A 13244-nucleotide genomic window follows, 5' to 3' on the forward strand; every position below is an offset into this window, starting at 1 on the left:
CTGCAAATAGGTGGGAAAATGTGGGATACAAATGCTACAAATAAATAAATAACTTGCGGCCATGCCTGCGCCTAAGTGTGGGTGTGTCCATTTTATGCCAAGTAAAGCTTGGTGTAAATACTAGCGCCTAGTTAGGTGCGGAGCAGGTGTATTCTATAATCCTATGTATACATTTTTGGAACGCCCACTACCTGCCCATTCCACGCCTATGGCCACACACTTTTTTTTGTCAGCAACATTACAATTTACATGCACCACTTTACAGAATACACTTAGCAAGTTGTGCATGTAAATTCTAATTAATGTCAATTAGTGTCAATAATTGCTTGTATCATCTCTGGCTTGTTAAGTAATTAAATTGCCCCTGCAAATCCATAATACGACCAGATTTGCACGTTGAATTTCAGTCGAGCTATATAGAATCCGGGGGGTAGTGCACATTTTTTTCTATCTTCCTGGGCTTCTCAGTCCCTATGTGTTTAGTGGCCACCTGGGTTGCACACTTGCATCCACAGGCACGTTGCGCCATGGCAGTGGTATTACACGCTAACTGCACTCACAGTGATGACATCCAACTGTTTTGCATGATGGCAGCCACCGCCTTTGCACATTTGCAGTAACCGTCTTGGTTGCACAGTGGCGATGGCCACCTGTATTACATAATGGCAGCACTCCTCTGGGTTGCTCCCACTGTAGCAGCAACCACCTGTATATTTCTCTCCTAAAGCGGTTCCCAGTCTAGCTGTCCTGCAACATCTACCTGTGTTGCTCCTGCTGCCATCACCTCTATGGAGAAATTAGATCTTACTTGTTAATTTTCTTTCCTTTAGACCCTCCAGACTGGTCAAGAGTCTTGGGTTATGCACACCTACTAAGCATCTTGACCGGTCTACGAGTGAGTCACAAGAACTGTTTTCTTCCTCTATCGCCATCCACTGGTAGAGGGACACAACCTGTTGGACTGGGCTAGTCTGGTAGGACTAAAGGGAAGAAAGTTTATCAGGTAAGAAAACTTTTCCATACATTACAGCTCCATCCAAACTATACCTCCAGAAATGCTTATATGAAGTGTACATGTACAAGGGAGTTTGGTGCTGGGATCATCATTCTAAGCTAGTATTCTGTAAAGAGCGCTCTGCACAGAGCACCCTTTACAGAATAGTAGCTTAGTGTGCATTTCACACCTAACATTGTGTGTGAGAAATTACGCCTTCCAAAGACTGGTATAAATTCTTGCGCCCAACTAATGGCAGTTAGGCGTGCAAGTGCAGGTATTCTATAACATCGTGCTTAAATTCTGTGACTGCCTCCTTTTTGGAGTTGCGTGCTATGATAGTAGACAAACGTGTTAGGAGATAGGGCTGATTTGCGTGTAACTCCTAATTAGTGTCAATTAAGTGCTTGTTAATATCAGTTGTTGGTGCCTTATTGGCTAATTAGTTTACGTGCAAAACCTTTTTTAAACCCTGCTAAGCTAACCGTTTTTACCACATTCTTTATCATTTTCGTCATCCTTCTCTGTACTACTTACTACTACTACTACTACTTAACATTTCTAGAGCGCTACTAGGGTTACGCAGCGCTGTACAAATTAACAAGGAAGGACGGTCCCTGCTCAAAGGAGCTTACAATCTAAAGGATGAAATGTCAAGTTGGGGCAGTCTAGATTTCCTGAGTAGAGGTGTAGTGGTTAGGTGCCAAAGGCGACATTGAAGAGGTGGGTTTTGAGCAATGATTTGAAGATGGGCATGGAGGAGGCTTGGCGTATGGGCTCAGGGAGTTTGTTCCACACATGGGGTGAGGCGAGGCAGAAAGGGCGGAGCCTGGAGTTGGCGGTGGTGGAGAAGGGTACTGAAAGGAGGGATTTGTCTTGAGAGCGGAGGTTACGGGTAGGAACGTAAGAGGAGATGAGGGTTGAGAGGTAAGGAGGGGCTGCACCCTTTCTGTACCGTTTCTAATTCCACTATATCTTTTTTGAGATGTGGTAACCATTATTGCACACAGTGTTCAAGGTGCGGTCACACCATGGAGCGATACAAAGGCATTATAACATTCTCCTTTTGCTTTTCTATTCCTTTTCCTAATAATTCCTAACATTTTATTTGTTTTCTTGGCCGCATCTACACCCTGAGCAAAAGGTTTTAATGTATCATCATCGATGACACCTAGATCCTTTTCCTGGGCGGTGATTCCTAATGTGGAACCTTGCATCACATAGCTATAGTTCAGGTTCCTCTTTCCCACATGCATCACTTTGCACTTGCTCACATTAAATGTCATCTGCTATTTGGATGCCCAGTCTCGTAAGGTCCTCTTGCAATTTTTCGCAATCCTCTTGTGGTTTAACAACTTTGAGTAAGCTTGTATCATCAGCAAATTTAATAACTTCACTAGTTTTTCCCATCTCTAGATCATTTGTAAATATGTTAAAAAGCAGTGGTCCATTCACAGACCCTGGGGAATCCCACTATCTACTCCATTGAGAATACTGACCATTTAACCCTACTCTGTCTTCTATTTTTTAACCAGTTTTTAGTCCACAGTAGGACATTACCTCCTATCCCATGACTTTCTAACTTCCTCAGGAGTCTTTCATGAGGTGCTTTGCCAAATCCTTTTTGAAAATCCAGATTATTATTATTAGCATTTGCATAGCGCTACCAGACGCACGCAGCGCTGAACACCTGATACAAAGAGACAGTCCCTGCTCAAAAGAGCTTACAATTTAAATAATACAGACAGACAAGACAGTTACAGGTGAACCAGCTCACCTTTTATCCATATGTTTATTCACCCCTTCAAAGAAACATAGTAGATTGGTGAGGCAAGATTTCCCTTCACTGTATCCATGTTGGCTTCTTTATGAATATGCTCTGTAATTTTGTTCTTTATAGTAGTCTCTACCGTTTTGCTTGGCACCAACGTCAGGGTCACCAGTCTATAATTTTTGGATCACTTTTGGAATCCCTTAAAAAAATTGGCATTGCATTGGCCACTCTCCAATCTTCGGTACCATGCACACAGTTTATGAAAGAAGTGGAATGGGTAATTTTATAGATGTGGTGAAATAGTGGGTTTCCAGTAGCATGTGTATTATAAGAATATTTCATGAAGTGTATTTCTCTAGTTTGGCCAGCACGTGGTGCATGTTTTATGTTCAAAGCTGTTACAGAGAAATGACGGTTCCTTCTTCAGTTTAACACAGAAAGGACGTAACCTGCAGTGATGTGGCCAGCTACTTTTAAAAAATGTTTTTCTGGGCTCTGATTGACCCAGGAGTTCAAATCCAGGCTGGAAATACTGGATTTTTCTCCAGTCTCAGCCAGGGAGTGGAGAGAGAAAGATCTGTTCACTGAGACCCTATGAGCAGCATTATTTCCTGTACTCCCCAGGCACTATCCAAGTAGTGACTAAATGTTTAGATTGTTTTAATATTGATCCATATTCAGTTACCTGTTATGTGTGATGTTGCTGTTCCATCTGGTTTTTTTTTTATGGTTCACTGTTCAATATTTTTGTGACAAATCTTTTTTAGTGTATTAAATCTGCTTGTCTGGACTGACTAAGAATCCTGGTGATTTGTGTGTTGGGTCTGAGTGCTTTCTAGGAACTGTGGGACCACTGGGAGGCCCCAGTAACCTAGAAAATACCAGGAATAATTGACAGCAGGAGACTCGCCCAGAGGCGGTTGTGACCCAGTCGGTGGGAGGAGGGTGCTAGAGTAGAGCACATGCCCAGGTGCAGGCAGACCTCAGTAATGCTGAGGGCAGACCCCTTAAATGGCCGTAGGGAGGTGGGTGATAGGCATTTCATTGTTGTACTTTGGCATTACGTTGTTATACTTTGTCAATCAAATAATATGCCTAATTAAAGCAGGTTTTAAACAATTGTGATTTTATACTGGGTCAGATAAAGTTACTGGCTAGAATGTTTTCATACTGTGGCAATTTTGAATATCATTAATTGCCACAGAGAAAAGGTGCCATATATTCAAGACACTACAAAATTTTTTAGAACTTGGGGACCAGTATTTTTTGGCTGCCAGTATTGAGAAGTGCTGTTTCTTAACCCCTAATTTTTTACCTCCCAAGTTTTAGAAATGCTTAGTGTGAAGGTGGGATATCTTGTTACCCACTGAATATAGAGCTGTTATTGAAGTTGCTGAAGTCTGAAGGCATTCACCCGCCTGCTGATTTGGTGGGAAGGGATGAGGAGGAGGAAGAGGTCTGTGTAGAGTGGAAAGATAATCACTACCCCTCCTTGATCTTATACTTTTTGTTGTACAAAATCATGCTTATCTCTAAATAGAGTTTGGCAAGAAGAATGGTCTGCAGATGAGCATTTCCATCTTGATTTTTCCTTAAATTTGGTACTACTTCAGTATTGCTAGTGATTTTGGACAATTTTTTTCAAATAGGGTAGGATCCAGTTTGTTTTACGTATTCACAATTCTTTTGCATCACACGCATTGTAAATATGTCCAGTATGATTACTAATTTGTTTCACTTTCTTATAGGACCTATACATTGACAGACCCTTGCCTTATTTAATTGGTACACAGTTGTTCATGGAGCAAGAGGATATTGGTCTTGGTGATATTTCTAGTGAAGGTGAATTCCATTTTTCTAGACTTCAATAAATTATCACTGTGCATTGATTTTTTTTTTGTCAGGCTTATAGTGAATAGGATGCAATTCTACCTTGAAATGTATATTGAGGCTTTTTTTTGTTTTTTTTTTTTAAACAGAAGGGTCAGTAGACAGTGATCGTGGCAGTGTTATTGACAGTGAAGAGAAGGATGAAGCGGTAAGAAAAGTCCTTTTTGTTTAATAAATGTGATCTTTCTGACTGCAGTGGAGTCTCATTTTGGCAAAATTCTTGAGCTGCTTAAGGGATCCTTTTTACTAAAGTTTAATGCAAGCTTAGCATTCACTGAGTTCTAAGAAGCCAATGGGCACGTGCTAAGCTTTTAGTGAAAGTGTTCCTAAATGTCTACAAAGCAAAAATGAGAGAATCAAAGAACCTCAGGCCACCAAAGTAAAACTTTTTAATATTTAATAAATGTTTTAAAAATTTATGGGAAAAAAAAACCCCTAATACCTCAAAAGGAAAAAGAAAACCCATGTGCTCAGAATACATGACTTTTTTTTTCTTTTGAGGTATTAAGACTTTTTGTAAATTAAAAAAAATAAATAAATATAAAATACTTAGGGCCCTGTTTACGCTAGCGTTATTAGCGCATGCTAAAAATTAGCACACGCTAACCGTGTAGACGCCCATAGGAATATTATGGGCATCTACATGGTTAAAGCGCGCTAATGCTTAGCGTGTGCTAAAAACACTAGTGTGCCTCTAGCACAGCTTATTAAATAGGGCCCTTAGTTTCTGGGATATCTTCTTAAATGTCCTGCCATGAACTGAATTTCTCTAAATATTCATTTTTGTCAAGCTTCAGAAAAAGCTAATTGGGTTGGCTCTTCTGTCTTGTGGAGATTAATTGTGTTTAGTACTTTACATACCACTGAATTATTAGGGGCCTCTTTTACAGAGCCGCGGTAGGGTTACTGTGAACAATGGCAACAAATCGGCTGTACTGCCGGGCTACCGTAGAAGTCCAGTGGTATTTCTGGTGTGGGCCGTGTGCCATTTCAGGGGCTCAAGAATTTTTTATTTTTAATTATTTTAGCACCGGGAGCCTTTACAGTCTCCTAAATAGAAAGCAGTAAGAGTTTTCCCCAGGAAATGGCTGCTTGAGAAGTGTTTACCGCATGGCCATTTTTGTCTTTTAAAAAAACCCTCCTTTTACCCACTGCTGTGAAAGGGGGCCTTGGCGCACCTCAAATCCGCACACAGATGCCACTGCAGGAGTCCTTTTACTGCAGCTTGGTAAAAGGACCCCTAGATCTTTTAAAAAGAGGAACTTTTGTATATATCCAATTTGTATATATCCTATTAAACCACAGTACTTACTGTGGTTTAATTGTATATATACAGTATTTTCTCTGTTCAAGTCCAGAAGCAGCGAAAATGTGGTACTTCAATACTTTTTAAAACATTCTCCACTCATTATTAAACAGTGGTTTGCTATCACTATTACTTTCTGATGCATTTTCCTTGATTATACAGTGGTGGAAATAAGTATTTGATCCCTTGCTGATTTTGTAAGTTTGCCCACTGACAAAGACATGAGCAGCCCATAATTGAAGGGTAGGTTATTGGTAACAGTGAGAGATAGCACATCACAAATTAAATCCGGAAAATCACATTGTGGAAAGTATATGAATTTATTTGCATTCTGCAGAGGGAAATAAGTATTTGATCCCCCACCAACCAGTAAGAGATCTGGCCCCTACAGACCAGGTAGATGCTCCAAATCAACTCGTTACCTGCATGACAGACAGCTGTCGGCAATGGTCACCTGTATGAAAGACACCTGTCCACAGACTCAGTGAATCAGTCAGACTCTAACCTCTACAAAATGGCCAAGAGCAAGGAGCTGTCTAAGGATGTCAGGGACAAGATCATACACCTGCACAAGGCTGGAATGGGCTACAAAACCATCAGTAAGACGCTGGGCGAGAAGGAGACAACTGTTGGTGCCATAGTAAGAAAATGGAAGAAGTACAAAATGACTGTCAATCGACAAAGATCTGGGGCTCCACGCAAAATCTCACCTCGTGGGGTATCCTTGATCATGAGGAAGGTTAGAAATCAGCCTACAACTACAAGGGGGGAACTTGTCAATGATCTCAAGGCAGCTGGGACCACTGTCACCACGAAAACCATTGGTAACACATTACGACATAACGGATTGCAATCCTGCAGTGCCCGCAAGGTCCCCCTGCTCTGGAAGGCACATGTGACGGCCCGTCTGAAGTTTGCCAGTGAACACCTGGATGATGCCGAGAGTGATTGGGAGAAGGTGCTCTGGTCAGATGAGACAAAAATTGAGCTCTTTGGCATGAACTCAACTCGCCGTGTTTGGAGGAAGAGAAATGCTGCCTATGACCCAAAGAACACCGTCCCCACTGTCAAGCATGGAGGTGGAAATGTTATGTTTTGGGGGTGTTTCTCTGCTAAGGGCACAGGACTACTTCACCGCATCAATGGGAGAATGGATGGGGCCATGTACCGTACAATTCTGAGTGACAACCTCCTTCCCTCCGCCAGGGCCTTAAAAATGGGTCGTGGCTGGGTCTTCCAGCACGACAATGACCCAAAACATACAGCCAAGGCAACAAAGGAGTGGCTCAGGAAGAAGCACATTAGGGTCATGGAGTGGCCTAGCCAGTCACCAGACCTTAATCCCATTGAAAACTTATGGAGGGAGCTGAAGCTGCGAGTTGCCAAGCGACAGCCCAGAACTCTTAATGATTTAGAGATGATCTGCAAAGAGGAGTGGACCAAAATTCCTCCTGACATGTGTGCAAACCTCATCATCAACTACAGAAGACGTCTGACCGCTGTGCTTGCCAACAAGGGTTTTGCCACCAAGTATTAGGTCTTGTTTGCCAGAGGGATTAAATACTTATTTCCCTCTGCAGAATGCAAATAAATTCATATACTTTCCACAATGTGATTTTCCGGATTTAATTTGTGATGTGCTATCTCTCACTGTTACCACTAACCTACCCTTCAATTATGGGCTGCTCATGTCTTTGTCAGTGGGCAAACTTACAAAATCAGCAAGGGATCAAATACTTATTTCCACCACTGTAAATCATCTGGTCCACTATTATTGTTTCTGAATAAACTTATGGTGTGTATTATGGTATAATATTTTAATAACAGTTACAGTGGTGGAAATAAGTATTTGATCCCTTGCTGATTTTGTAAGTTTGCCCACTGACAAAGACATGAGCAGCCCATAATTGAAGGGTAGGTTATTGGTAACAGTGAGAGATAGCACATCACAAATTAAATCCGGAAAATCACATTGTGGAAAGTATATGAATTTATTTGCATTCTGCAGAGGGAAATAAGTATTTAATCCCTCTGGCAAACAAGACCTAATATTTGGTGGCAAAACCCTTGTTGGCAAGCACAGCGGTCAGACGTCTTCTGTAGTTGATGATGAGGTTTGCACACATGTCAGGAGGAATTTTGGTCCACTCCTCTTTGCAGATCATCTCTAAATCATTAAGAGTTCTGGGCTGTCGCTTGGCAACTCGCAGCTTCAGCTCCCTCCATAAGTTTTCAATGGGATTAAGGTCTGGTGACTGGCTAGGCCACTCCATGACCCTAATGTGCTTCTTCCTGAGCCACTCTTTTGTTGCCTTGGCTGTATGTTTTGGGTCATTGTCGTGCTGGAAGACCCAGCCACGACCCATTTTTAAGGCCCTGGCGGAGGGAAGGAGGTTGTCACTCAGAATTGTACGGTACATGGCCCCATCCATTCTCCCATGGATGCGGTGAAGTAGTCCTGTGCCCTTAGCAGAGAAACACCCCCAAAACATAACATTTCCACCTCCATGCTTGACAGTGGGGACGGTGTTCTTTGGGTCATAGGCAGCATTTCTCTTCCTCCAAACACGGCGAGTTGAGTTCATGCCAAAGAGCTCAATTTTTGTCTCATCTGACCACAGCACCTTCTCCCAATCACTCTCGGCATCATCCAGGTGTTCACTGGCAAACTTCAGACGGGCCGTCACATGTGCCTTCCGGAGCAGGGGGACCTTGCGGGCACTGCAGGATTGCAATCCGTTATGTCGTAATGTGTTACCAATGGTTTTCGTGGTGACAGTGGTCCCAGCTGCCTTGAGATCATTGACAAGTTCCCCCCTTGTAGTTGTAGGCTGATTTCTAACCTTCCTCATGATCAAGGATACCCCACGAGGTGAGATTTTGCGTGGAGCCCCAGATCTTTGTCGATTGACAGTCATTTTGTACTTCTTCCATTTTCTTACTATGGCACCAACAGTTGTCTCCTTCTCGCCCAGCGTCTTACTGATGGTTTTGTAGCCCATTCCAGCCTTGTGCAGGTGTATGATCTTGTCCCTGACATCCTTAGACAGCTCCTTGCTCTTGGCCATTTTGTAGAGGTTAGAGTCTGACTGATTCACTGAGTCTGTGGACAGGTGTCTTTCATACAGGTGACCATTGCCGACAGCTGTCTGTCATGCAGGTAACGAGTTGATTTGGAGCATCTACCTGGTCTGTAGGGGCCAGATCTCTTACTGGTTGGTGGGGGATCAAATACTTATTTCCCTCTGCAGAATGCAAATAAATTCATATACTTTCCACAATGTGATTTTCCGGATTTAATTTGTGATGTGCTATCTCTCACTGTTACCAATAACCTACCCTTCAATTATGGGCTGCTCATGTCTTTGTCAGTGGGCAAACTTACAAAATCAGCAAGGGATCAAATACTTATTTCCACCACTGTAGTTATATGGCAGCAGCATGGCTTTGACTCGGCTCTGAGAAATTATCTTATTAAATGTGCAAGCTAAATATTACAGGTTTCCAGTAGAAGCATAATCAATAGCCTATGTTTACAGTATCAAGACAAAATAAAAAGGGGGTGACAAGTTCCATAGAACTACTGATGCTTAATAAAATACAGTAGTGTGAAAAAGGTTGCCCCCTCTCCTAACTTCCCCTTTTATTGCATTTGTGTCACTCTGAATTGTTTCTGATCCTTATACAAAATGTAATATTATACAAATGCAATCTGAGTGAACACAGTACAGTTTTTAAATTATTACTTCATTTATTAAGGGAACAAAGTTATCCCAATACCCATATCACTCGTGAAAAAATAATTGCCCCCTGAACTTAACTGGTTGCACATGCACAAACAGGAAGTGATGTCAGAGGAGGCAGGATGGGCCAGAGGGAAAGCTTTGGAGCAGGCTGCAGGCAGCATATGTGTAATGCTGCTACTACCAGGGACCAACATAAGATCATCTTTAAAGTAGACTGGTGGGGGGGGGATTGAGAGGGGGAAGATGCTGAACTGTGGGTGGGGGGGGATTGAGAGGGAGAAGTTGCCAAACCCTGGGTTGGGGGGGATTGAGAGGGGGAACATGCCAAACCCTGGGGGGGGGGTGGGGAGAAAGAGCTGCTGACAATGAGCATAACTAGAGGGGCCACGAGTGGAACCTATAGCCAAGGCAGTGAGCTCTAGCAACCACGAGAAGAGCTTGGTGCTATTTACCACCAAGTTTGTGTCGCTTCTCATGGGGGTAGAAGGGAGGGAGGAAGGGGGGAGAGAGAGATAATGAACCTGTGAGAAGAGGAGAGGGAGAGAAGGAATAGAAAAGGAGAGATGGATCTGGCAATGGGAGGGAGAGAGATTCAGTCCTTCAAGGAAGGGAATGAGATTTGATATACCACCTTCATGATTATAGAGTCAAAATGGTTTACATGTTATATACCAGTATCAGTTTTGTACCTGGGACAATGGACAGTTAAGTGACTTGTCCAGAGTCACAAGGAGCTGCAGTTGGAAATAAATAACATTTAATTATGCAATTATTTATTAACCGCCTTTATAAAGAGATTCACCCAAGACAGTTTACAGTTTAACATTCAATTTACAGTTTTAACAGCATAACAATTATAGAAATGCTAAATAGTAGTAGTAGTAACATAACAATAGTAAAATGAACGAAGATGTCTTTTCTCCAAGCTGAAGAGCCCTAACTTGTTTAGCCTGTTTTTACTAAAAGATATATTCTATCCCCCTTATCATATTTGTCACTGTTCTCTGAATTTATTGGTTCCACTATATCCTTTTAGAGATGGAGCAATTGTAACTGTACACTACACACAATACTCAATGTGTGGATACTCCATGTGTGGTCACACCAGGGGCCTATACAGAGGCATAATGATGTTCTCAGTTTTCTTCTCTATTCTTTTATGAATAATCACTAATTGCAATTAAAACTTTTAATTTAAATGTAGCCCTAATGTGCAGTATAGGGAAAATCAGGAGGGTGGTATGTGTAGGGGGGGGGGGGGACCTTTTATACATCAGTGTAAGAAGAATATGTGAAATATAAACTTTGGTTTCAGAAAAACGGAGATTATGCAACTTTTGGGAGGATAACAATTTTTTTTTCTCCCTCAGCAAGTAGTATTTAAGTACACAGGTGGGTGCCATCCTTGCATGGTGCTGGGATGGAACAACCCTACCAGAGCTCAAATTTAGTGTTCATTTGTGAGTGTGTGCAGTCCTTCCTGCACACAGTGGTCTTGGTCTTCTGTTCTTTTTTTTGTTTTTTATTCTATACTCAATGGGATGTGGAAACAAAGCTGTCCTACTTTTTTCAGGAGTTTCTTTGGTCTTCTGACATGTTTCATTTGTCAAAAAATTAAAGGATTTTGTTTTTAAGAATTTTCATTCTTCCTGTGGAACATGGCACAGATCCAAGTCAGTTTAAACCATGTCCCCATTATGGAAGAAAGATCCAGAACTTCAACATCTATTCCAGAGATCACATCCTTTAGGCTCTGATCTTAAGCAGACTGAATATATGTTCTGCTGAAGCATGTCTGTTATTACAGAAGGCTTTCATTCATAATCACCACTGGACAGAAATAAGGCTCCTGCTTGTGCAGAAAGCAGTGAAGTTGACTTCTTTGCAGAGATCAAGCACTCTATTCCCCTGCATGGTGTTTTCAAAATTTCAGTCATGAAAGGGCAGCCCCATGGATCCTCTGACTCGCATGAATCTTGGCTGAGATTTGTTGAACTAAAACACAGAAATCTTTGATGTAGTGGCCACAGCACAGAGCTGACACTGGCATAGTCTTATTTGCCTGTTGTAGTAAAGGCCTCTGTTTATCTTCGTTTGTGGTTATTCTCCATTCATTTGCGATAAAGCCTTTGGTTTATAGTTAGTTTCCACTGGAGCAAAAGCTTTGCATATGTCAAACTAGTTCTGTTCAATCTGTTTCTAAAAAGTTGGATTTGAAATGAAAATGCAGCCAACTAGGCTTCCACAAAGTGCAGCTTTATTATACTTCTGTGATAGTTGAATCAACAGTGGGGGGTGGGGTGGGGGGAGGAGGAGCAAAGAATCTTCTCATATATCCCAGGTAAGGATAAATACATTTAGATATAGCACCATTTGCACATATAAGTAGCAATGTTTTTTTAAATGTACCAGCATAGTACTACTACTATTTAACATTTCTAAAGCGCTACCAGGGTTACGCTAACATCATTTATAAAATTACCTGTTGTACATACTTTGCTGGTTGCATATTTGACTGTTTTACACATGTGGCACTAAGGGTTTATAAAAAAGATTCCATGTGAGAAGGAGAAGAGAATACTGGTGAGGCTATATTACCATTCACCTGGCTGGAATGAACAGACAGATGATGAAATGTTTACAGAAATTGCGGGAGCTAACAAACTTGGCGATAATGGAACACTTGGTGATTTTATTTACTCCAGTATTGACTGAATACTTCTGAAGCATTTCCTGATGTGACATTTAAAGTTCTTGGTTGAAATAATTGGCTTCTTCATGGAGCAGCTGGTTCGGGAACTGACAAAGACAGTGAGCTAGTTTAGATCTAGCTCTTAATGCAATAAAGGACTTGACAGAGGTAACTGTTTTGTGGCCACTTGGAAATAGTGTTCATAACATGACCAGAAGAGGTGCTGTGAGGACTTCCAAAGCAGAATTTTATTGATATTTGCTGGGAAATTGCTTTTAAACTTGGGAAAGGTAGACTTAGAGTTAAATAGGTAATCTCAGTCTCTTACGTTACTCTGCTTATTTAGCAAAGGCAATTTCAGCAGTAGGGTTTTTGTTTGTTTGTTTACCATTTGAAGTCTCTATTACAGTTCCATAGGCTAGACGTTAAGGGACTGTTCTAGAGTTTACCCCAGCATCAGTGTAGATGCCTCAAAGGGAACTCATCCCATCCCCTTTATCATTTTTGTCACCCTTCTCTGTACCTTTTCTAATTTCACTATATCTTTTATGAGATGAGGTGACCAGAATTGAACACAGTATTTGAGGTGCAGTTGTGAGCGATACAAAGGCATTATAACGTCCTCATTTTTGTTTTCCAGTTTAAAGTTTAATTCCTTCCCTCCGACTCACCCACCCCTGGCTTGATCTATGATATATAGGCCCTTGAACTAATTAAGAGGCTAGAAAGTTAATTAGGGCATCTCTATCAGGCAGTAATTAGCACTTAGAAATAGTCTGTCTATAGTACAGCGCTGCGTACGTCTAGTAGCGCTATAGTAGTAGCGCTATAGAAATGATAAG

The 13244-nt window shown here is 41.6% G+C and overlaps 1 protein-coding gene across 1 annotated transcript in view; it reads left to right on the forward strand.

The window, feature by feature from the left end:
* LOC115470067 (WASH complex subunit 2A-like) overlaps positions 1-13244 on the forward strand; it is a 211934-nt gene that overhangs the window by 22324 nt on the left and 176366 nt on the right. The window contains exons 6-7 of the mRNA XM_030202955.1: positions 4517-4610; positions 4748-4806. Of these exons, the coding sequence (XP_030058815.1) occupies positions 4517-4610; positions 4748-4806 (153 nt within the window). The remainder of the gene's footprint in view (positions 1-4516; positions 4611-4747; positions 4807-13244) is intronic.

This window comes from Microcaecilia unicolor, chromosome 5, assembly GCF_901765095.1.
Source record: "Microcaecilia unicolor chromosome 5, aMicUni1.1, whole genome shotgun sequence".
Taxonomy (NCBI): Eukaryota; Metazoa; Chordata; class Amphibia; order Gymnophiona; family Siphonopidae; genus Microcaecilia; species Microcaecilia unicolor.